This window comes from Neoarius graeffei, chromosome 26 (assembly GCF_027579695.1).
Source record: "Neoarius graeffei isolate fNeoGra1 chromosome 26, fNeoGra1.pri, whole genome shotgun sequence".
Lineage (NCBI taxonomy): Eukaryota > Metazoa > Chordata > Actinopteri > Siluriformes > Ariidae > Neoarius > Neoarius graeffei.
Window position 1 is genome coordinate 16,851,817 of NC_083594.1, and position 26,031 is coordinate 16,877,847.

Here is a 26,031-nt window from a genome sequence, read left to right on the forward strand (position 1 = left end):
TTTCGTGGAATAACTTAAATATTCAGATATTCAGCCTGACAAATTTACTTTCCAAAATTCACCTCGGAAAAGAAGGATTGAAAACTGAATTATTGAGTCGAAATTTGTGAACGGTCAAAAAATAATAATATGAGTGATTCCACGCTTATGGGTACTGAAATGGGGACATGAACTTATTCACCTAAAACCATTTCTTTTTTTACCATCAGGTCACAAAACATGTAATCTTTAATGAATGATATGTTAAAAGATAACTTTAATTTTCTGAGATGTAATAAAAACATATTTATATGCCAAAGTCAAGCCTATGAGTTCCAAAATGATGTCTGTTACATTACTTCTGTTACGATTGTCCATCTCGCGTCTGTTACAAATTAATTACAATCTAGCTATATACCATGTTAATCTTATTGAAAGAATGTGTATGTTTATTCTACTACACATGTTTATTAATTATATTTGCTAAAACATCACCTTCCTATGTTTCAAAAAGTAATTCTACATTGTTAAAATTGAGAATATATATGTCCACAACACTTCTGTTACGTTCTGACTTTGGCATATAAATATGTTTTTATTACATCTCAGAAAATTAAAGTTATCTTTTAACATATCATTCATTAAAGATTACATGTTTTGTGACCTGATGGTAAAAAAAGAAATGGTTTTAGGTGAATTTTTAAAAATAAATTCATGTCCCCATTTCAGTACCCATAAGCGTGGAATCACTCATATATATACTCGATGTCTAATTTTTTTTTGAAATCATGACTGTAAAAATGTGAATCTCTGAACACTGAGTTCAACTACTTCGAAGTTCAAGGACGATTATAAAAAGGTGTGATTTTCAAAGTCAAATATTTCCAATCACTGCAATGAATTCAATGGTTCTTTCATTTCATTACTAAGGATTCAGTGGCTTTCAAAATACAATTCTTTGGTCTCTTTTTTGTTTCATTCAAGTTTTCTATCACTTTCTTTGCATGGAAAGCCATGCCAATGTCATCATTAGTATTCACATAAATTACAGACACAGTAGAGTTTTTTAAAAATTAGATGAAAAGGACACTGGAAATTCCTTGAAGTTTTAATGGCAGAGTGAAGTGCTGTAAATTGTCCTGTAAATGTATTTTTAATTGAGTTTATTTCAATTATAGCTGCCTGTAAGCCTCTCTTCTCAGTTCTGTGATGCTGGAACTGATGAATCAATATGTTACTGTTACCGAATGAAAGATAAGTGAAGCCAAACATCCGACACAGTTGGCCTCTAAATAAAGCAGATAGGCGCTGTTGTTTGCTCAGTATATACGAGGCAATAATTCTGCTGAGGGCAGCTGTGAATTGCTGTTCCTCGCTACACAGCAAATTGTTTTCTCCTTCATTAGCTATGTACAACATTTCGCGATGACTAATGCACACAAAGCTCCAATACTTAATTTAGATCTCTGTCAGTCTAACAGAGGAAATGGTCTCGGAGAAATGTAAATCAACCTGAGAAAGAGGGGAGGTGGATCATAAAATGTTCATTCATTAACTTAAATAACATCAATGTGAACCCGCATGTTGAGCTGCTTTATTTTAACGTTGTGTCCATAGGAATTTAAACATGATGTTAAGATGTTCCTCAGAACACTGTCTGCATTACTTTTAAACGCATACAAACTTACTCATTGCCCCAGTCGAGACGTATGGTGATATGGCGCTTGACTTCGCGAATCTGATCCTGGGTCAGGTGACCGGATAGCATCTGCCGCCGCAGGTCGATCAGCTCGTTCATCACGTGACGCAGCTTATAGAAGAGGTCCACTTTGTGCTTCTGTAGTGGAAAGAAGGAGAGCGAGAATTTATGAAATATGTATTTGTATCTGAAAACACTGCAGCTATTTGAGATCAGGCTGTACAACGGCACATTGCTATTTGCAACAATGAATTAATTCATTCATACTGGTCAGGGTGGCTGTGGAGCCAAAGCCTATGCTGGGAAGACTGGAAGTGAGGTGCTAATACACTGTGAATGGCATGCCGGTCCATCTCAGAGCACCATCTACAAACACATTTACATCCTCTTCCACACCGAGGAGCAATTTAGAGTAGCCAGTTACTTTTACTTCAACGTTTCTGGAAGTTGAGAAGAAACTGGGGAACCCGGAAGAAATCAACATGAAATTTGTACTAAGATTAAAAAAAAAAAAAAAGACATCTACTGGTGCTGCACATTTTTTTTTCTAACAGTAGAGACAGAACAAATTTGCTCTCCACAGGCGTTGAACTGTCTCACGGATCAAATTGTTGTACTATAAATTTCACACTGGCTGCAAGTGTTGAGAGACAGCAGAGCACCAAAATTGGCAAAAAAAAAAGTCCTCTGACATGCTATAAGAGTGACAGCAAAATAGAACATACAAGATGCTACTGAGGCCTCCACTGCTGTCCAGTTCTGAGGCTCAGAACAAACAAATTCCCAGTTCTGTCAGAATGACAGGACATATTACTTCATGGCTAGGGTCCATGGTAGGACGAGCCTCTCAAGAACTTGACAACACAGAAACAATCATGATATCGTAGAACAGTCAAAACTTAACACCTTAAAAACTCTTAAACCACACATAAAAACACCAAGATTATCATAAAGTGATCACTTAATAGGTCAGATCTAAGGCTACATCCACACGACAACGGCAACGAGATTTTTTTTTTTAAATATCGCGTCCACATGGGCAACGGATCAGTAAAATATCAGGTTCATATGGCAACGCAACGCTTGCTGAAAATGATGCAATACACATGCCACACCTCTACGTGCGCTGTAAGACGGTCCCATCGGAGACACCAGAACAATAGAAGAAGTAGACGCATGCGCATAAACCCCTTCTTCTGTCGCATCAGCCACATAAAGTTTTGATTATTAATCAGTAGCATAAAACGAAAGACGCGGAAAGAGGAATGAATGGGGGTAGATGGAAGCCGGTACGCCAACATTCTGATATCTTCCAGAATTCTTTAATGGTCCGGAATAAATTGAATGCTACACGTTGATGGATTACTTTGTTCTTCTACGCCCTTATTGAGGAATGTATTGTCGGACTTAAACCAACATCTGAAGAGGTGAGATCGCTCCTTTTTTTTTTTTTCCTATTTTTGCTGGCGGAATTGTTTTTGTTTTTGGAAAGTGCACGGGCGGTGCGCGGTTTGGTACTGCTTCCGCAGTGTTTGGACTAAAGACTCTGCCCTAAGGGCTATTCTCTCTCTCTCTCTCTCTCTCTCACTTTGCACCATTACACAATAAATATTCACAGTGAAAATATTTTGTAAGCGCGTTTCATGAACCAAGTTATAAGATTTGTTGACAACTCGCATCGAGTTCGTTACACTTCTACCCCGCGTGAAGCACTGACAGTCATGTGGTTGTGACATCATCGTAAACAAATCCGTTCTACTCATCCAGACGACTTCGCAACGGCGCCGTTGCCAGATTTTTCCACTCTGGAACCCATTCTCAAAATATTTCGTTTTGGGGCACCCAAAACGCCGGTGCTGTGTGGACGCCAGGCCGAAACAATAAACAATTTTATCAGATTCACCTGAATCCGTTGCCGTGTGGACAGGGCCTAAATTGGACCAAATTTTTTTGCTTGGCTATTTGTGTCTGGGTACCACAAAATCCAGTATATGGATGGTCTGTGTGTTGTGTCGTTTTGTATGGAATTTAGAGGGAAGGTAAGCCAGCTATTTTTTTGGTTGTTGGAGGAGGTTATGTTTTCACATCCATTTGTTTCTTTGTTTGGTTTTCCCAACGTAACTCAAAAAGTAGTGAACGGATTTTGATGAAATTTGGAGGAAAGGTGAGCCATGGGACAAGTAACAATTGATTAAATTTTGATGCAAATCCAGATAGGTAAATAGAAACATGATCTAGATATGGGTGGCACGGTGGTGTAGTGGTTAGCGCTGTCGCCTCACAGCAAGAAGGTCTGGGTTCGAGCCCCGTGGCCGGCGAGGGCCTTTCTGTGCGGAGTTTGCATGTTCTCCCCGTGTCCGCGTGGGTTTCCTCCGGGTGCTCCGGTTTCCCCCACAGTCCAAAGACATGCAGGTTAGGTTAACTGGTGACTCTAAATTGACCGTAGGTGTGAGTGTGAATGGTTGTCTGTGTCTATGTGTCAGCCCTGTGATGACCTGGTGACTTGTCCAGGGTTTACCCTGCCTTTCGCCCGTAGTCAGCTGGGATAAGCTCCAGCTTGCCTGCGACCCTGTAGAACAGGATAAAGTGGCTAGAGATAATGAGATGAGATCAGATCTAGATATGTATGCTGATCCAGGATTTTCTTTCTTTTTTTTGTCTCTTACCAGTGTAACTCAAAAAGTTGTAAACAGATTTTGATGAAATTTGGAGGAAAGGTGAGCCATGGGACAAGTAACAATTGGTTGGATTTTAATGCAAATCCAGATATGTATGTAGAAACATGATCTAGATATGTATGCGGATCCAGGATTTTTTATTTTTATTTTTTGTCTTGTCTTGTCTGTTCCCAGGGTGGCATGGTGGTGTAGTGGTTAGCACTGTCGCCTCACAGCAAGAAGGTTCGGGTTCGAGCCCCGTGGCCGGTGAGGGCCTTTCTGTGCGGAGTTTGCATGTTCTCCCCATGTCCGCGTGGGTTTCCTCCGGGTGCTCCGGTTTCCCCCACAGTCCAAAGACATGCAGGTTAGGTTAACTGGTGACTCTAAATTGATCGTAGGTGTGAATGTGAGTGTGAATGGTTGTCTGTGTCTATGTGTCAGCCCTGTGATGACCTGGCGATTTGTCCAGGGTGTACCCCGCCTTTCGCCCGTAGTCAGCTGGGATAGGCTCCAGCTTGCCTGCGACCCTGTAGAACAGGATAAGTGGCTACAGATAATGGATGGATGTCTGTTCCCAGTGTAACTCAAAAAGTTGTGAATGGATTTTGATGAAATTTGGAAGAAAGTTGAGTCAAGGGACAAGTAACAATTGATTAGATTTTGATGCAAATCCAGATATGCATGTAAACATAGTAAACATCTGGATATTCTAATATGCGGCTTGGCGGAGGTATGCATTCTACCGAGTGTCCTTCTAGTTGTTACTGTTTTACCGCAACTATTAACTGAGAATATGAAAAGCAGTTAAGTGCTGTGGTTTTGCAGTTGAATCCATATCCCGAGTTTCATGACTCTCCCTTAAAAGATGTAGGCGTGGTAAAATCAATGGATTCGAATGGGAGGATGGAGGGATGAAAAAGAAAGAATGAAGGCAGAGCAGAGAAAAAGTTATGCCATATTTATGTAAGGTACGACAACCTAACAACATTTACGGTATCAACTTCTGTGGTTCTAGCTTTTAATCTCTAGGTGCAGTTAGAGACGGGAGCCAATGGGAGGAAGAGCGAGGGATGAAAAAAAAACCAGAAAGTAGCAGTGATAGAGGTATGAAAAGAGGTCGAGTGATATGTGGTATGTCTAGTAAGTTTGGACGTATTACTAAAAAAAAAAACACCCATATGGGAGCAGTTTGAAAAATTCCCCATTCAAAGTCTATGGGGAAAAAATGTATGGATAGAGGGATTAAAAAAAGAGAAATGCAGGCAGAACATCAATTAACAGCTGTGCCTCATCAAAAGTTAATTAGTGCAATTTCTTCCTTCTTAATGTGTTTGAGATCAAACAGTAAATAGTAAACAAGAAAAAATACAACTGTATTAATCCATATTATGTCAAGAACCGGTCAACTACGGTAAGTCAAGAGAAACGACATCGGTCATTATTTTAAAATGTGAAGTGTCTTTTAATGAAGAAAAAAAATCAAGAAAAAGCACTGAATTGAAGGTGTGTCCAAACTTTTGAGTATGCATTCTTACATTTCTATTCTTGGTTAAGCAAACAATGCAATATTGATAATCACTGTAGCCCTAATATGATCTATTACGTCAAACAACTGTCCAAAACAGCACCACCCGAAGTGTCCCTGTTTCAGACTCATCTCATCTCATTATCTCTAGCCGCTTTATCCTGTTCTACAGGGTCGCAGGCAAGCTGGAGCCTATCCGAGCTGACTACGGGTGAAAGGCGGGGTACACCCTGGACAAGTCGCCAGGTCATCACAGGGCTGACACATAGACACAGACAACCATTCACACTCACATTCACACCTTCGGTCAATTTAGAGTCACCAGTTAACCTAACCTGCATGTCTTTGGACTGTGGGGGAAACCAGAGCACCTGGAGGAAACCCACGCGGACACGGGGAGAACATGCAAACTCCACACAGAAAGGCCCTCGCCGGCCACGGGGCTCGAACCCGGACCTTCTTGCTGTGAGGCGACAGCGCTAACCACTACACCACCGTGCCGCCCCTGTTTCAGACTCAAGCAGGATATTAACTGGGAACTGATATTCTAATCCAGATTTAACCCTTTGATGCAAAACATACACTACCGTTCAAAAGTTTGGGGTCACTTTAAAATGTCCTTATTTTTGAAAGAAAAGCACTGTTCTTTTCAATGAAGATCACTTTAAACTAATCAGAAATCCACTCTATACATTGCTAATGTGGTAAATGACTATTCTAGCTGCAAATGTCTGGTTTTTGGTGCAATATCTCCATAGGTGTATAGAGGCCCATTTCCAGCAACTCTCACTCCAGTGTTCTAATGGTACAATGTGTTTGCTCATTGCCTCAGAAGGCTAATGGATGATTAGAAAACCCTTGTACAATCATGTTAGCACAGCTGAAAACAGTTGAGCTCTTTAGAGAAGCTATAAAACTGACCTTCCTTTGAGCAGATTGAGTTTCTGGAGCATCACATTTGTGGGGTCGATTAAATGCTCAAAATGGCCAGAAAAATGTCTTGACTATATTTTCTATTCATTTTACAACTTATGGTGGTAAATAAAAGTGTGACTTTTCATGGAAAACACAAAATTGTCTGGGTGACCCCAAACTTTAGAACGGTAGTGTATGCACACCCCTTCTAATGCACAGCACGGGTCAAAAATGACCCGCATTCATTTTCCAGGTTATTTCATGCTGACTGAGTTTTTCTTTGCTCTATCTTTTGAAATCAATTTATTTTATGATTGAATATTCCAAGTATTCTTTAAATATCTTGTTTTTAATTACCACAAATCATTAATTTAATTTTTTCTTTCCTACTTTATGAACAAAAATACTTTTTATATTACTACACAGGTCATCCAAGTGTGATTTAAAATTAAATGTCTAATTTGTTTCAAGTAATTACTTTAGCAGTGAATGGGGCCAGTTATTTATTTATTAACTATGTAGTTAGCTAAGCCAACTACAATAAAATTAGCTAACTAAAGTAGAATATGTCAACAGCTCGGTAGCTAATAGTAATTACTTGTAACTTTCTGACAAGTAATCCACTCACTCTCAAGGGAACCTAAACATAATCAATTTTTTTCTAAGGTAATGTTAGAACAATTGAAAAACATTACTTCCATGTATTAGATGGGCAAAGGGCGCTGTGCTGAGCTGTGAAATGTCTGACACGAGCACGATTCACAGTTCCCACCAAACGCTGTAGTAAATGCATGCGGGTCGGTTCTGACCCATGTGTGTAAACTTGATGTAGAATTACAAAAGCTGTGCTTGTTCATAACTTAAGAAAGGAAAAATAAAAATGATGATTTGTGCGAAACAAAAACAAGATATTTACTGCATATTTGGAAAAGTAAATGACGAAATGAATTTATTTCAAAAGTAGATCATAGAAACACTCAGCCATACATGAAATAACCTGGAAAATGAATGCAGGTCGGTTTTTGACCCAGGTTGTGCATTAGAAGGGTAGTGATACAAAAAGGGTTTTTATTCAAAAAGTAAGAAAGGAAAAAATAAAATAAAGATGTATGATGATCAAAAACAAGTTAATTGAGGAATACCTTGAATACTGAATGATGGAATTAATTTATTGCAAAGATATAGAAGATAAAAACTCAGCCGGGTCACTTTTGACCCATGTTTTGCATCAAAGGGTTAAAGACCATTTGATGTGAGAATATTTGCTGGAAATATTGTACTAATAACCTACAGTATTTCATGTCTGTAGACATACAGTTGAAGAACAAATTCAGCTTTTATCTGTGGCTTGTATTAACACAGATTTAAATGAGTGGTGCATCCCTTCGCATGAAGTTTTAATCAAAAAAGGCCAGCCCTGGTCAGACTGCTTTTAGTCACACACCAGTGCACATAATGGAATTTGGAACAAAGCTGATGTGCAGAAGGTGTGCCGAGTTCTTAAAAAATGTACGGTTTTGCTATAAAAATAAACGCTGACTGTTACAGAAGAATAATCATAGGTGATTTTCTTTTCCCGTCAACTCACATCTACCAGAGCTGGAGGGGGTTTAGGATGAAAAATCTGACATGATTACAGTACAAATATTTCACAATTACATCATGTCTATGTTTGCTGCTTTTCTCTCTGGAATCTCGCATGCGCCGTCTGTGTTCATCTTAGGGATGTCCCGATCAGGTTTTTTTGCCCTCCGATCCGATACCGATCATTTGATTTTGAGTATCTGCCGATACCGAGTCCCGATCCGATACTTCTTATAATCCATAAAAAATAAAGACAAGGAAAGAAACGGATCCAGGATGTTCCTCATTTTTTATTTAACACCTTATTTTAACATCCAACAACTCCGTTAGCAAACAGAGCACTTACGTGAGGCAGTTTGAACAATAAATAACAAATTAAAAAAAATAACCTTAAAATACCTGGCAGGAATGTAAACAAATAAAAAAAATAAAGTGCCACAGGTAATTTGCTTTTAAGAACGCATCTCACAGTGGTGTACAGTAATTTCAATTAAGGAAATGAACGTTTTTCTTGATGAAAACAAGCATTTCTACCCTTTCAGGTTTGAGCCCGTTTCTTTTGTCATCCAACGAAAAAAATGATCTCATGCTTTGCTTTCCGCTTCGAACTGCTTCCATGTTCAACTTTGCCGACAACAGGCAGCCAATAACCAATAGCGTCTCCGCTACAAAGTGATGTCATGCCGCACGCGTTGATGTTGCTGTGTTGAGACAAGAGGTCTGGTCTCACTCTGTGCCATTGTGCCATAGCTATTGATGTGTTAAAAATGAGAATATATTATATAGATATATATCCGATCCCTGATCGGGAGGCAATGCCCGATTCCAATCGAGTCTGAAACCATGTGATCGGGCCCGATTTCCGATCACGTGATCGGATCGGGACATCCCTAGTTCATCTACAAGTTTGTTTGGATGTATGAACTGTTACTATTCAAGCCGGGACTTCAGCTCAGCTAAAAGTTAGCCAGACACACCAAAAAAGCAACAGGGCAAAGGATTTTGCGAGGAATTAGCAGCAGGCTGCCAGATCGCTCCGTTGTGTGTAGTTGTCGATGTTGATTTTAAAAGTAACTATGTAAATCACATCAGGAAATGAATACTTAAGTCGGAGTGAAAAATACTGCGGTGAACCTGCGTGGGAGAAGAGTCTGGAGACAGAAATCGTAGTTTCTCTGTCGTTAGCCTGTGCTCCTTGCTCTCGATAGCACTGGTTTGATCGCTTTATTAGTATTCGCTAACTCTACTGATGAACACTACACTGGCTGGAAGGTGAGTGCACTCTTACACTGACGGCACCGACTTGTGGTTAAGCTGACTGGGCGGTTTTGCGCTCGGGTTTCTGTCAGTGGGGGGTTTATAGCATCAACGAAGCTGACTTTATGTTAGGACTGTTAATGTTAGTCATGTTGTCTGTTGTTGCCCAAATGAGGATGGGTTCCCTTTTGAGTCTGGTTCCTCTCGAGGTTTCTTCCTCATGTTGTCTGAGGGAGTTTTTCCTTGCCACCGTCGCCACAGGTTTGCTCATTGGGGATAGATTAGGGATAAAATTAACTCATATTTTAAGTTGTTCAAATTCTGTAAAGCTGCTTTGCGACAATGTTTATTGTTAAAAGCGCTATACAAATAAACTTGACTTAAGCTAGAGTTGGCCTTCGAGTAGGTCTAGGGCGATAAATTATTGGCCCCTCCCACTTTAATGCAAAATCTGATTGGTTAATTCATCTGTCACTTCCTACATGGCCTTCTGTCCCGGCAATGAAGTCCCAACCAGTGAGTGAGCCGGCTCGAAACTCTTCTCAGCCTAGAGACAACAAACAAAAAAATCTCACTGGATAACTCTAATGTTTTCAGGACAGTAACCCTTTCATTTCTGAAGCAAATTTGAAAAAAAGTGAGGCCAAATTAGAATGAGAAGGCAATAATTATAATGAAATTATGAAAGAATGAAAAAAATTAAATATAACATTTGAAATGTTCATATACAGGGTTAGTCAAAATTATGTTAACACTTAAATGGTAGAAACCATTTATTCAAAAAACATGCATCATATGTGCAAGATGATTTACAGGACAGCCTCAATCTGTTCGCCATCGTGTTCAACACACAAAAACCAGCGAGTAACAGTACCATTTAAAGCCCAGACACACATTTTGCGGGGAATAGATGATACCACAGTCCTTATTCTGTCCTTGAGGTCATTGATATTGCAAACTTTCCTGCTATACATGCGCGCCTTTACCATACCCCATAACCAGAAATCACAGGGCGTCAAATCAGGGGAGTGTGGAGGCCATGGCAATGGTCCACCACGACCTATCAATCGACCTGGAAATGTGTGGTCGAGATAAGCACGAACAGTACGGCCAGAATGCGGCAGCGCGCCATCCTGTTGGAAATACCCCGCCAATCGGATCTGTAGTGGAAGTTCATCAATGGCGTACTGCTGCACCATCTGTAAGTAGACGTCTGACGTCACTGTTGGGGTGTCAAAAAAGTAGGGCCCAATTACGCCAGCAGCGGTTATAGCACACCAGGAGAAAAATAATCCATTAGTGTTAACATAATTTTGACTAACCCTGTATTTGGGCCTTCTCTGAAGGCCTAGAAGGCCCTGATGGTTCCTCTCTGCATACAACACACACACAACCACAGCCTCATTATACACATGTATGTACAAATGTACAAACAATCCACATGGAACCTAAGTCAAAATTTTCTGCACACACTGGAAAATGAAAACACACAAGGATGTCTTTTCGATGCTTCACCCAGATACAGAGTTGGGTCATGCCATTGATGTTAAAAGGTTTCTTAACAACATAAAGGATTAAAGGTTGTCAGCTCAAACAGTTACTCGATCACAAATTCCCCAACAGAACATCCATCCATCCATTATCTGTAGCCGCTTATCCTGTACAGGGTCGCAGGCAAGCTGGAGCCTATCCCAGCTGACTATGAGCGAGAGGTGGGGTACACCCTGGACAAGTCGCCAGGTCATCGCAGGGCTGACACATAGAGACAAACAACCTTTCACACTCACGGTCAATTTAGAGCCACCAATTAGCCTAACCTGCATGTCTTTGGACTGTGGGGGAAACCGGAGCACCCGGAGGAAACCCACACAGACACGGGGAGAACATGCAAACTCCACACAGAAAGGCCCTCGTCAGCCACTGGGCTCGAACCCAGAACCTTCTTGCTGTGAGGCGACAGGGCTAACCACTACACCATCATGCCGCTCCCCAACAGAACATGATTTGCAATTTATCAAATTGATTCAGGTCTCAATTGAGGAAATAACATAATATTCATTCATATAAACGTCAAAGCATTTCAGTCAAACCTTTATTTCTTTAATTGGAAAAAAAGCAGCATCTGTTGAACTGTAAAAGCTTATCAAAGTGTCTTGTGTTGTATCTGAAGAATTTTGCTCAGAATTTAAACCTCATCATAGCACAGAAACTATGTTGGGAAACATGACTTTCTGATACCATCTGATGTAGATGCGTCTGCAGACTCCGAATTGGGTCTTGGGAATTTTTATTCAGGGCTACATAAAGTATTTCAATGGACAAAACTTTAAAAATACTATCACAGAGCATCCAAGGGATGAATAACAAGTTTTAAAAAATAGCCGCAATGAGGCTAGAGCTCATACTGGCCACTGTTGTTGTGTGAGAGTTTGAAATCCGATCAATCCTGTAGGAGGAGTACTGATTTTGTGAAAGTGCATATGACCCCTGTGTAGCTGCATCCATGACAGGTGGCACCACCTGGTGAACAATTCTTGTTGGAATATGTCTTTAGAGTCTTCTGGGTGAGTTTCAGTGAAAACGTCCCAGCAGTTTACGAAGAGTAGCGTTTAATGTGACGAGTCACCCAAAAATTTCAGATGCCCATAAAATCGTAAATATGACAGGTGGCGCCACCATCTTGACAACTTTTATGCAGACCCACCTGGGGAACATTGAATGTGAGTTTGATCAAAATCCAATCAATCCTCTTGGAGGAGTAGCGATTTTTGTAAATTGTGGACAGATGACGACGGACAACGGATGGACGACGCGTGATCGCATAAGCTCATCCGGCCTGGCCTGTGGCGAGATGAGCTAAAAATGGCCGCAGTTCAGCAGCCCCAGATTTCTAAACATGACCTACCATGGCTTCTGTACCAGATGTGGATTACCCAATCACTTGCAATACCTTTTCTAATCTGATTAGTAAAATGACAACATATAGTAGCTAGTACAAAACCCAACATTAAATATGTAGAGAGAATATGTATGCAACATAGAATATGTAAAGAGAAATGGATAAGATTAGTATGGGTTTATTCTTCCTGGTTCAAGTTTAAAGCCAACAGACCTCAGCTGTTTATAGTCCTAGGCTCTCGTCAAAAGTGCTAATGCGAAGCACCAGTATGAAACAAAACATAACCATTTCAAAATGATGCGTCTTATTTATAGCCATAAATTCATCGCTAAAGGTAAAGCATTTCAAGTTTTAGCAGAGCTCCCCAAGTGCACAAAGCAGACCCCCATACTTAAGAAAATATTGTCATGCATCGACCTGATTTTTGATGGCTTTTGACCGTACGATATCTGCACATACATATAACGGAGGTGTACCACCACAGGGAACCCCATCGTAAGTGCAAGGCTCTTATATAACGTATCTCATAAACACTTCAACACTGGACAACGAAATTTGTACCTTTATTTCCATGAGATAAATGGATTTTTATCTCTCTCATCTCATTATCTGTAGCCGCTTTATCCTGTCCTACAGGGTCGCAGGCAAGCTGGAGCCTATCCCAGCTGACTACGGGCAAAAGGCGGGGTACACCCTGGACAAGTCACCAGGTCATCACAGGGCTGACACATAGACACAGACAACCATTCACACTCACACCTACGGTCAATTTAGAGTCACCAGTTAACCTAACCTGCATGTCTTTGGACTGTGGGGGAAACCGGAGCACCCGGAGGAAACCCACGCAGACACGGGGAGAACATGCAAACTCCGCACAGAAAGGCCCTCGCCGGCCACGGGGCTCGAACCCGGACCTTCTTGCTGTGAGGCGACAGCGCTAACCACTACACCACCGTGCCGCCTGTCGTGAACACATTTTATGAAAATATTCATGACTGTTTCACATAAAGCGAGTTAAAACAGTTTGATTCGTCCATGAGCTTGTTGGACAGTTGACAGTCTCTGTCACGTCAGGGCGATAGACAGATGTAAGTGCGGGAAGAGTTTTATTGAAAGCACGCAGATCCAAAACGTTGACAAAGGCAGAGTCGAATAACAGGCAATGGTTGAGCGAGGCACAGACACGATATCAGAGGTAATACAATACTTACAGTCCAAAACCACAAACAGGGTCAAAACCAGAAAAGCGATACAAAATACAAGGCTTGGTAACATTCAACACGGGGTACAGAGTGTATACTTTACAAAGCCTGTGTGTTACTGAGAGTCCTTATGTGTGCGCGCTGTGATTGCACTCTAATCAGGAACAGGTACAGTGGTGCTTGAAAGTTTGTGAACCCTTTAGAATTTTCGATATTTCTGCATAAATATGATCTAAAACATCATCAGATTTTCACACAAGTCCTAAAAGTAGATAAAGAGAACCCGATTAAACAAATGAGACAAAAATATTATACTTGGTCATTTATGTATTGAGGAAAATGATCCAATATTACATATCTGTGAGTGGCAAAAGTATGTGAACCTTTGCTTTCAGTATCTGGTGTGACCCCCTTGTGCAGCAATAACTGCAACTAAATGTTTCCGGTAACTGTTGATCAGTCCTGCACACCAGCTTGGAGGAATTTTAGCCCATTCCTCCGTACAGAACAGCTTCAACTCTGGGATGTTGGTGGGTTTCCTCACATGAACTGCTCGCTTCAGGTCCTTCCACAACATTTCCATTGGATTAAGGTCAGGACTTTGACTTGGCCATTCCAAAACATTCACTTTATTCTTCTTTAACCATTCTTTGGTAGAACGACTTGTGTGCTGAGGGTTGTTGTCTTGCTGCATGACCCAATGTCTCTTGAGATTCAGTTCATGGACAGATGTCCTGACATTTTCCTTTAGAATTTACTGGGATGATTCAAATTCATTGTTCCATCAATGATGGCAAGCCGTCCTGGCCCAGATGCAGCAAAACAGGCCCAAACCATGATACTACCACCACCATGTTTCACAGATGGAATAAGGTTCTTATGCTGGAATGCAGTGTTTTCCTTTCTCCAAACATAACACTTCTCATTTAAACCAAAAAGTTCTATTTTGGTCTCATCCGTCCACAAAACATTTTTCCAATAGCCTTCTGGCTTGTCCACATGATCTTTAAAAACTGCAGATGAGCAGCAATGCTCTTTTTGGAGAGCAGTGGCTTTCTCCTTGCAACCCTGCCATGCACACCATTGTTGTTCAGTGTTCTTCTGATGGTGGACTCATGACCATTAACTTTAGCCAATATGAGAGAGGCCTTCAGTTGCTTAGAAGTTACCCTGGGGTCCTTTGTGACCTCACCGACTATTACATGCCTTGCTCTTGGAGTGATCTTTGTTGGTCGACCACTCCTGGGGAGGGTAACAATGGTCTTGAATTTCCTCTACTTGTACACAATCTGTCTGACTGTGGATTGGTGGAGTCCAAACTCTTTAGAGATGGTTTTGTAACCTTTTCCAGCCTGATGAGCATCAACAACGCTTTTTCTGAGGTACCCAGAAATCTCCTTTGTTCGTGCCATGATACACTTTCCACAAACATGTGTTGTGAAGATCAGACTTTGATAGATCCCTGTTCTTTAAATAAAACAGGGTGCCCACTCACATCTGATTGTCATCCCATTGATTGAAAACACCTGACTCTAATTTCACCTTCTAATTAACTGCTAATCCTAGAGGTTCACATACTTTTGCCACTCATAGATATGTAATATTGGATCATTTTCCTCAATAAATAAATGACCAAGTATAATATTTTTGTCTCATTTGTTTAACTGGGTTCTCTTTATCTACTTTTAGGACTTGTGTGAAAATCTGATGATGTTTTAGGTCATATTTATGCAGAAATATAAAAAATTCTAAAGGGTTCACAAACTTTCAAGCACCACTGTACATGGTAATTAGTTCTAATGGCAATGCGCGTGGACGTGATAGTTGTAACCAGACAACTGTTTGACATATCAAGTTTGATACTGGATTGCAACTCTGTAGTAATGATGTAAAGTGAAAGCGCCGGTTCACTGCTGCCCACCAGGCGCCCAGCAGAGTCACACCATAATAAATGTTGTGGTGTTGTTTCTGGCACATGGCATGTGGTGTCAAAGAAAGGAATAAATATGAATTCGTAACTGTGATGCGCATCTCATTATTGGCCTCACTGTCACAAGACAATGCAGCAATTTATTGATGTGAAATACACGACACTACACAATTTGATGGTTCATATGCTCTAATATTATTATTCTATTCAGGTTGATTTTGTGCCTTTGCAAATATTTTGCTCATGCACTCATCAGGAGGTCTGCTTTTAGGCAGTGCAAATTAAACTGTTGTCACGATTCTGTCATGGTAGTTGCTTATCCAGACATAAGGAATGACTTGAATACCCTTGGTACATGCAGGAATATTCTTTGAATAAGCTCAAGAACCGTGTCCTTTTTTTAGTGATTTTTTTTAGTGATTTCGACCCACTTTGCAATGTAAATTACTTTAATCTAAAGTCAGTTCTGGAGTGCTAAAAGGCTTTGTCTTGGATCCCTTGCTGTTTTTGTTTTACATGCTATCCATTTCTTTCCCCCACTTCTAATTAAGCAGTATCGCATGAGCAATATTGCACTTAGAGTGCAAGTATACTGAATATCAGCATAGCTGTGATTCATCCAAAGGCACCAGGCATATAGGTAACCACAGCCATGCTGATATTCGCTCGAACTCTTTCTTGTGCGATACTGCTTTTAGACAATAGTTTTATAAATAAGAAATGAATATTGAGTAACTGACATTTCAGACTAAAAATTGGCTAAAAAAATCATTTATTTTTGCTCTGTGAATGAAAATAGGTCTCAATAGGCCGCACTTACTGATAAGCCATTGGATAGCTGGCTCACTAGCTCTCTGGCTTCGCTTTGCGAACGAAGATTAAGAAGGTGATGGTCCACGTCGACTGCAGGCACGGCTGACAAGGCCGATACGGGATCGGCAGGTGCGATTGCAGTTAGAGTTGGTGGTCGTGGACGTGGACGCATCCTTCGGTCTGCGCAATGGAGTTTTGTAGGTGAAGTACAGTGTGCGCAGAACTGGCTCCACCCTTTACACCCGGGGTTCATCTACCATGGCCTAGCAAGCTGGGACGGTGACAGCGAGGTCCTCGGGCTGTAGGTTTTATATCGGCGTGTCCTTCTCCTAGACAGGTCACCTACCATGGCTGACAAGCCCCATCTGCCCGGAGCGACCTGGTTATACTGCGCCAGGTACCCGCAGTTGTCCTCTCCTGTAGGTTTTAATCCAAGTGGCACTACGAGGAGGTCGGAGTAGGACTTGAGGTCTGCGCCACTCAGAGGATGTTTTAGATCCAGTATGGAGCTCACCCATACCAGCATCCAGTGACTATGTTGGCCCCCATTTGCCCCCGGCTCGCTAGCTAGATCACGATGATCTGTACATTCTTGTTGATTGAAGGTGCATCTGGTGAAATTGCCGTCCCTTCCATTTGACGAGCTTTCATACGTATTTTAAGTCAGAAGTATGTATCGTTTACCATGTCGAGTTTATTTGTATATTGCTTTTAACAACAGACATTGTCACAAAGCAGCTTTACAGAAGATTAATGACTTTAAACATGAGCTAATTTTATCCCTAATCTATCCCCAATGAGCGAGCCTGTGGCGACGGTGGCAAGGAAAAACTCTCTCAGACGACATGAGGAAGAAACCTCGAGAGGAACCAGACTCAAAAGGGAACCCATCCTCATTTGGGTGATAACAGATAGCATGATTATAAATAACTCGCTTCTATAACTGTGTCCTCTATAGTCACAAAGTATAACTGTGTAACCATGAAAATCATTAGAGTTTTAGCATAAAGTTTGTTTTGTTGAAGTTATAAACTGTTCATTGATGGAGACTTGAGTGCAAAACTGTTCATGACAACTGCAGTCCTAAAGTTAGTAAGTCAACTGTAGTCCTCAGGCATAAATGCATTACTGTAAGTGCCCAGAGCCGCCTTCCAAGTGCGACTTTCGACTGTCCATATGAGGCCGTCCTCCACAGGAGCGATGTGATGAGACTCTAGCTAGACGTAGGGCATCAGGAAGGATCACGCAGGTCCGAGGAGCAGAAGTCGTCAACGTCACTGGTGCCTCAGGATCAACATGTAACTCAGAGAGGGACAGACAGAGGGAAGAGACAGGGGGAGGGACGACTACTCCAATGTCCACTACTGACGTCGTTAACAGTTTCAGTCGGACTGTTGTTACAATTGCAATTTTAAGTACCAAATAAAGCCAACTTGAATGATACAAACAGTGAAACATCCCATATAGGCACTCTTGGAATCCCGCTTGTCCAATCAGGACTGGAATTAACTGCTGTATAATTCTCATTAAGACTGAAATTATTTATAAAGTGTCCCATTAGGATATACTGTTGCATTTATTCTTGTATCTTGGAAACGTTTTTCCCTCTTGTTTAATTCTTGGACAAAATAAACACTCAAAAATCAATTATTATCCCTTTGTCACTGTCGTTATTCTCTTTCTAAATAGAAGTTAAGATAGTGTCTCGAAAGCTGCTTTGGGATAATCTGTATTATAAAAATCCATAACTATTCTATTAATAATTGTCAAAATCGGTGGTGTAGTGGTTAGCACTGCTGCCTCACAGCAAGAAGCCCCGTGGCCGATGAGGGCCTTTCTGTGTGGAATTTGCATGTTTTCCCCGTGGGTTTCCTCCGGGTGCTCCGGTTTCCCCCACAGTCCAAAGACATGCAGGTTAGGTTAACTGGTGACTCTAAATTGACCGTAGGTGTGAATGTGAGTGTGAATGGTTGCCTGTGTCTATGTGTCAGCCCTGTGATGACCTGGCGACTTGTCCAGGGTGTACCCCGCCTTTCGCCCGTAGTCAGCTGGGATAGGCTCCAGCTTGCCCACGACCCTGCACAGGATAAGCGGTTACGGATAATGGATGGATCACACTGTGCCATATTGGGTGCGTAGCAATGCAACACAGCTTGGTAGCTCTTTCAGCGGAAAGCATAAAATAGTCTCACATTGTAATAATCGTACACAAACTGGATGAACAGAGTTTTTGCCTGGGAATTAGCTAACGACATACCTAGAAGATGTAATTCATCCTCTCTTTCTTTCCGTGCCGCATCCTTTTTATTCTATCCACAGTCACTGGATATGAGCAATCACGTGCTCTGATTGGCTACTCTACTACTAGGCTATCAGCTCATATACCGTGAGTAGAGAAAACCAAAATGGCGGCACGTGTTGCTGAACCGACCGAGGACGAAATAAAAACTCAACTTGAAAACAAAATCTCAAAAAATAAAAAACAAAAAAAGGCAACAAAATATGGAATGAAAGTATTTAATGGGAAGAACATATCTTTTTTTATTTTTCAAGAATTATTATGATAGCATTTTTTTTACAAATTGATCCTGTCATTTCGCCGGTTTGTTTACACTACCGTTCAAAAGTTTGGGGTCACTTTGAACTGTCCTTATTTTTGAAAGAAAAGCACTGTTCTTTTCAATGAAGATCACTTTAAACTAATCAGAAATCCACTCTATACATTGCTAATGTGGTAAATGACTATTCTAGCTGCAAATGTCTGGTTTTTGGTGCAATATCTCCATAGGTGTATAGAGGCCCATTTCCAGCAACTCTCACTCCAGTGTTCTAATGGTACAATGTGTTTGCTCATTGCCTCAGAAGGCTAATGGATGATTAGAAAACCCTTGTACAATCATGTTAGCACAGCTGAAAACAGTTGAGCTCTTTAGAGAAGCTATAAAACTGACCTTCCTTTGAGCAGATTGAGTTTCTGGAGCATCACATTTGTGGGGTCGATTAAATGCTCAAAATGGCCAGAAAAATGTCTTGACTATATTTTCTATTCATTTTACAACTTATGGTGGGAAATAAAAGTGTGACTGTTCATGGAAAACACAAAATTGTCTGGGTGACCCCAAACTTTTGAACGGTACACTGCAAAAACCTGGCTTACAAAAACAAGAAAAAAAAAAGTAATAAAATTAGGAATATTTTACTTAAAATAAGCAAAATTATCTGCCAACAGAACAAGAAAATTTGACTTGGCAAGATTTTTAAAAACAAGTAAATATATCTAGCTTTAGAAACCCCACAGATGTCTTAAAACTAGTGTATTTATACTAAAAACAAGTAAAGTTGTACTACTCATTTTAACATGCTAGATACTTTGTCCCCCAACCAACAGTTTGACTATTTCATCTGGGCGTATTGGTGTGCTCTGTTTAAGTAAGTGTTTATACCAACTGAGACCGCCAAATAAATCAAAATCAAAACAACAAACCAATCCATTCTGTAGCCTATTTTTGTTGCCAGATTGACAATACAACAATTCATTTCAGAGCAATTCCAGCGTTATGGACGTGACACTTGAACTCAAAATGGCAACAAATGACCCAGTGCATGTTTTATTGTCTCCCAGTATTTAAACAGGTGTTGCATATTTTAAGGCTGTACCATACTGGAGAAGTGATAGAACAAGAACAATTCCCATAGTACATCTAGGGCATGCCAGAAAATGCCAATAAAAGATGCGTTATGGATGTGACAGAAAAAGTATCACTTTTCTTGGGTGACTGTACATTTTTATCAAACTCTGTGAAACTGTAAACCTAATGTCGAAATGGAGATATCCGTTTGATAGAGGGGTCCAAGGTGAATATTAAAAAATCTTTGTTTAAAATATTTTGTATTTCATGCAGAGTTTCGGAAGGAAAAGTCAGTGTTATGGATGTGACGAAATTCCGTTATGGATGTGACGCGTCTGAAATAGACATGGCATATGTTTAGAAAATCAGCAATTTAACCACCATAACCCTTTGAAAAACTCTCTAAATATCAGCTAAAACTATCAAAGTTCTTAAATAATATTTAGGATGGCTATTGTTTTGCTGTTTTGTGGATTTTAGCATACATTTCTGTGGCTTGTGGCAATAATATAGAATTGTACATGATCAAAGTTGATTTTAGCTTGGGGTTTACATTATAAGAAAGAAAGACTGACAGTGACATATTAGGTTGGTTACAAATTGGTTCAACTTATTCACATCTGTAAAATACAGGCCTAGGTGATATCTCTGGGAGTGGTTTTGATGTATTACATGTTGCTTTATTTTTGCATGGTGAGGTTGACATTTACATGGAATTGCCCTTCATTTAGTTATCTGTTTTGTGTGAAGAGATTAAAAGAAAGGATAAGATGCTTGACATAAGAAATTCTGACTTTAACAAACTTGTCATGGTTAATATAACACCGATGAAATTATGGTAATTCTCATTTTAAGACAGAACTTACTCATAACCAGTAATAAAATCTCAATAACAAGTTATAATACCTTATTAAGATAATTGAGGGAAAAAAATGCTTAAAGTAAGTGAAATACTCTTACACAAAACCTGCCTGGAAAGGAGAATTATCTTGGCAGACAAATAACAAGCATATTTTGTCTTGATTTAAGATATTTAATCTTGGTTAGATTTTACTTTTTGCAGTGATAGTGTACATTCCTTATCTTTAAGCATTAAAATTTGTTGAAATTTTTTTAGACTGGTTCAAAAGCTCAAAGAAGTTTGAAAATTATATCACTGAAATATCCAAAGAAGAAAGAAAGAAATGTCTAAAGCTATATACGTCGGCATGACAGCAAGATGGCACTTTCTACAAAAAAAAAAAAACACCACCACCACCACCACCACTAAAGTCAATTCGTGCAGCCATGGATAGGTTTTTAAGAAGTCTGCTGAAGCGGAAATTATTTTGTCGGACGTTTTTGTAGAAAGTTTTTATTTATCGGATTTGCAAAAAATAAAAATGCTCTTTCTCGCCGTACGTGGCTTATCGGCTCATGCACGACTCGATTTCGTGGAATAATTGTTACATGTCCTGTCTCAATATAACTGTGATGTGATACCATCGAGACATATTCTCTCGTGTCGCAATTCAACAAACCGCTTCCCTTTCCAAAACCCATATGTTTTGTGGACGTTTCATCATCGCCACTAGTGTATTTGTTGCTGCCCTGTCAGTTTTGTACCGTACAATCTTATGCTGTTGACATGTTGATGGCTTTTAAACAAGCATCACAGCACTGATTATACACTGAGCTTTGAGTTGATTTTCTGACACTGCCAGAATTTTCATGTCGGCTGTCTTTGGTCGCAGTCGAACTACCAGTGAACACGTCACATTATGGGTTCGAACAATACAGATCTTACTCCTGACTAAAGACTTTTCTTGATGATGTGCTATTGTGCCTGTGACAGCAAAATCAGGCTGAAAATCGTACTGACTAAAGCCAGGTTACGTTTCCGTTGAATTCTGTTTCACGTCTAAGCTGCTCTGGATAAAGCATCTGCCAAATGAATAAATGTAAATGAAATTATCCAGTGTGTGTTAGCATTCTCAGAAGAGCAGGCTGATTTAATGCCATGGTGGACACGGTGTTAAACAGAATAAGGGACAATGATAAAAGACCCAATGAGACATTAAGGGCAGCCATTGACAAAAGCACATCCTTTCATCTTTCAGACAAATTGGAGGCTACAGGCATTGTCGCTCATCCTCTGCAGCGTCTCCCCTGATGTTAAAGCTCACTGCAATCGCATAAACATTTTAGATCAGTTTCGCCTCGGAGCTCGTGGTTCTTACTTTAAGATCAATGGTCAAATATCTTCAGGGCCTGGATCAGCACAGCCAAAGTGACATCAAAAGCATCACTGCAGAAAGACAGTACACGGTCGAGCAAGGATCACACTGAACACTTTCTCTTCGGATAATCAGTTCGGATAATCTTAACTTTCTGTTATGTTGCCATGGTTTCATCTCATCTCATCTCATTATCTCTAGCCGCTTTATCCTTCTACAGGGTCGCAGGTAAGCTGGAGCCTATCCCAGCTGACTACGGGCGAAAGGCGGGGTACACCCTGGACAAGTCGCCAGGTCATCACAGGGCTGACACATAGACACAGACAACCATTCACACTCACATTCACACCTACGGTCAATTTAGAGTCACCAGTTAACCTAACCTGCATGTCTTTGGACTGTGGGGGAAACCGGAGCACCCGGAGGAAACCCACGTGGACACGGGGAGAACATGCAAACTCCACACAGAAAGGCCCTCGCCGACCACGGGGCTCGAACCCGGACCTTCTTGCTGTGAGGCAACAGCACTAACCACTACACCACCATGCCGCCCTGATCCGAACATGATCGGTGATTTGATTTCACCGTTGAGCTTATCGTGACCATTCTGTCCATTGATCTTATCGTAAAGACCACAAGCTCCGATGCAAAACTGATCAAAAATGTTTATGCGATTGGAGTATGTGGACAGTTTGTGCGAAAATGGAGAAAGTACTGTATGTTGAATGACACTTTGAATTTTCAGAATGATTGTAAAATGTAAAAATGATTTGTAACATCTTGACACATGACTGTATTTAATACCGAAAATCATTTCTTGCCATTTTAATATAAATTGTCAAAAAGAAACTGGCATGTTATACCATACCTCACAGAAAATTCTTAGCATCTGAAAGTTGAAGAATGAGTTTCAATGACGCATTTGGAGGAAAACCATCCATCCATCCATCCATCCATCCGTTATCTGTAGCCGCTTATCCTGTTCTACAGGGCCGCAGGCAAGCTGGAGCCTATCCCAGCTGACTACGGGCGAAAGGCGGGGTACACCCTGGACAAGTCGCCAGGTCATCGCAGGGCTGATTCATAGAGACAAACAACCATTCACATTCACGGCCAATTTAGAGTCACCAGTTAACCTAACCTGCATGTCTTTAGACTGTGGGGGAAACCGGAGCACCCGGAGGAAACCCACGCGGACACGGGGAGAACATGCAAACTCCACACAGAAAGGCCCTCGCCAGCCGCTGGGCTCGAACCTTCTTGCTGTGAGGCAACAGTGTTAACCACTACACCACTGTAGGGACAGCGGCCATGCCTGTAGCCATAGTAACCATGATAACCCTTTCACAACCAGTTTGAAACACACCCATCTCTGTACTCGACGCCATGTTTTATCTCTGCCCCTTCCTCTGACTCCCTGTAATGGTATTGGATACAGAGGATACCGGATACCAGGTACAGTGATGTCACGACTGCTTTAAATCAGCGAGGGAAACGAAATCTCATTCTCTCTGGCCATGGATGTCCTCTCTGGTGAACTCCACGTGTGAAAGAGAGGCCGATGCATTGGCGCTACAGAAGGACAGAAAACAAAGAAAGAGCTATTGATACCGGACTTTAGCCAAAGTTCAATGTATTTGACCTTCGCAGAGTTGTAATAATAACTGAACCGGTTAGTTACTGCAGCCCACGCAGTGTTTCAAAGAGGAAAGGCGACCAGATCCCTTTTCCCTTTTTCAATGTCAGCGAATTATAAACAAGATTCCTTCTAGATCATCGGACGACCGAAGGTCTCCAGTTGACGAGCTGAAGGAACAAAACCGTCTTCTTCTGAGATCTGTGTCACGCGCTATCCCGGAGAAGGCACACTTCTATTGCTAACGAGTAAGGCTGGCATCTGGGCAAAGTTTGTTAGTTTTACTTCTAGCTAGTTAATGTGAACAGTGTTGCTTACAACCCTGATTCCAAAAAAGTTGGGACAAAGTACAAATTGAAACAGAATGCAATGATGTGGAAGTTTCAAAATTCCCTATTTTATTCAGAATAGAACATAGATGACATATCAAATGTTTAAACTGAGAAAATGTATCATTTAAAGAGAAAAATTAGGTGATTTTCAATTTCATGACAACACCACATCTCAAAAAAGTTGGGACAAGGCCATGTTTACCACTGTGAGACATCCCCTTTTCTCTTTACAACAGTCTGTAAACGTCTGGGGACTGAGGAGACAAGTTGCTCAAGTTTAGGGATAGGAATGTTAACCCATTCTTGTCTAATGTAGGATTCTAGTTGCTCAACTGTCTTAGGTCTTTTTTGTCGTATCTTCCGTTTTATGATGCGCCAAATGTTTTCTATGGGTGAAAGATCTGGACTGCAGGCTGGCCAGTTCAGTACCTGGACCCTTCTTCTACGCAGCCATGATGCTGTAATTGATGCAGTATGTGGTTTGGCATTGTCATGTTGGAAAATGCAAGGCCTTCCCTGAAAGAGACGTCGTCTGGATGGGAGCATATGTTGCTCTAGAACCTGGATATACCTTTCAGCATTGATGGTGTCTTTCCAGATGTGTAAGCTGCCCATGCCACACGCACTAATGCAACCCCATACCATCAGAGATGCAGGCTTCTGAACTGAGCGCTGATAACAACTTGGGTCGTCCTTCTCCTCTTTAGTCCGAATGACACGGTGTCCCTGATTTCCACAAAGAACTTCAAATTTTGATTCGTCTGACCACAGAACAGTTTTCCACTTTGCCACAGTCCATTTTAAATGAGCCTTGGCCCAGAGAAGACGTCTGTGCTTCTGGATCATGTTTAGATACGGCTTCTTCTTTGAACTATAGAGTTTTAGCTGGCAACGGCGGATGGCACGGTGAATTGTGTTCACAGATAATGTTCTCTGGAAATATTCCTGAGCCCATTTTGTGATTTCCAATACAGAAGCATGCCTGTATGTGATGCAGTGCCGTCTAAGGGCCCGAAGATCACGGGCACCCAGTATGGTTTTCCGGCCTTGACCCTTACGCACAGAGATTCTTCCAGATTCTCTGAATCTTCTGATGATATTATGCACTGTAGATGACGAGATGTTCAAACTCTTTGCAATTTTACACTGTCGAACTCCTTTCTGATATTGCTCCACTATTTGTCAGCGCAGAATTAGGGGGATTGGTGATCCTCTTCCCATCTTTACTTCTGAGAGCCGCTGCCACTCCAAGATGCTCTTTTTATACCCAGTCATGTTAATGACCTATTGCCAATTGACCTAATGAGTTGCAATTTGGTCCTCCAGCTGTTCCTTTTTTGAACCTTTAACTTTTCCAGCCTCTTGTTGCCCCTGTCCCAACTTTTTTGAGATGTGTTGCTGTCATGAAATTTCAAATGAGCCAATATTTGGCATGAAATTTCAAAATGTCTCATTTTCGACATCTGATATGTTGTCTATGTTCTATTGTGAATACAATATCAGTTTTTGAGATTTGTAAATTATTGCATTCTGTTTTTATTTACAATTTGTACTTTGTCCCAACTTTTTTGGAACTGGGGTTGTATTTGAATTCATGTATGATTTAAATGTACGCATTCTGATTCACACGAAAGTCAGTCTTAGACCGTATGTTGCTGATTTACTTTGTTTACTATCTGTTTAGTTAGATTGTGCATGTGCTCTCTCTCTCTCTTTCTCACTTTTTAACCGAGGCTAGTTCAACCTCCAGATTCCTTT

At 40.8% G+C, this 26,031-nt stretch overlaps 1 protein-coding gene across 1 annotated transcript in view; it reads right to left on the reverse strand.

Moving 5' to 3' along the window:
- dock3 (dedicator of cytokinesis 3) overlaps positions 1-26,031 on the reverse strand; it is a 542,206-nt gene that overhangs the window by 290,971 nt on the left and 225,204 nt on the right. Inside the window, exon 6 of the mRNA XM_060909764.1 lies at positions 1,668-1,816. Within this exon, the coding sequence (XP_060765747.1) occupies positions 1,668-1,816 (149 nt within the window). The remainder of the gene's footprint in view (positions 1-1,667; positions 1,817-26,031) is intronic.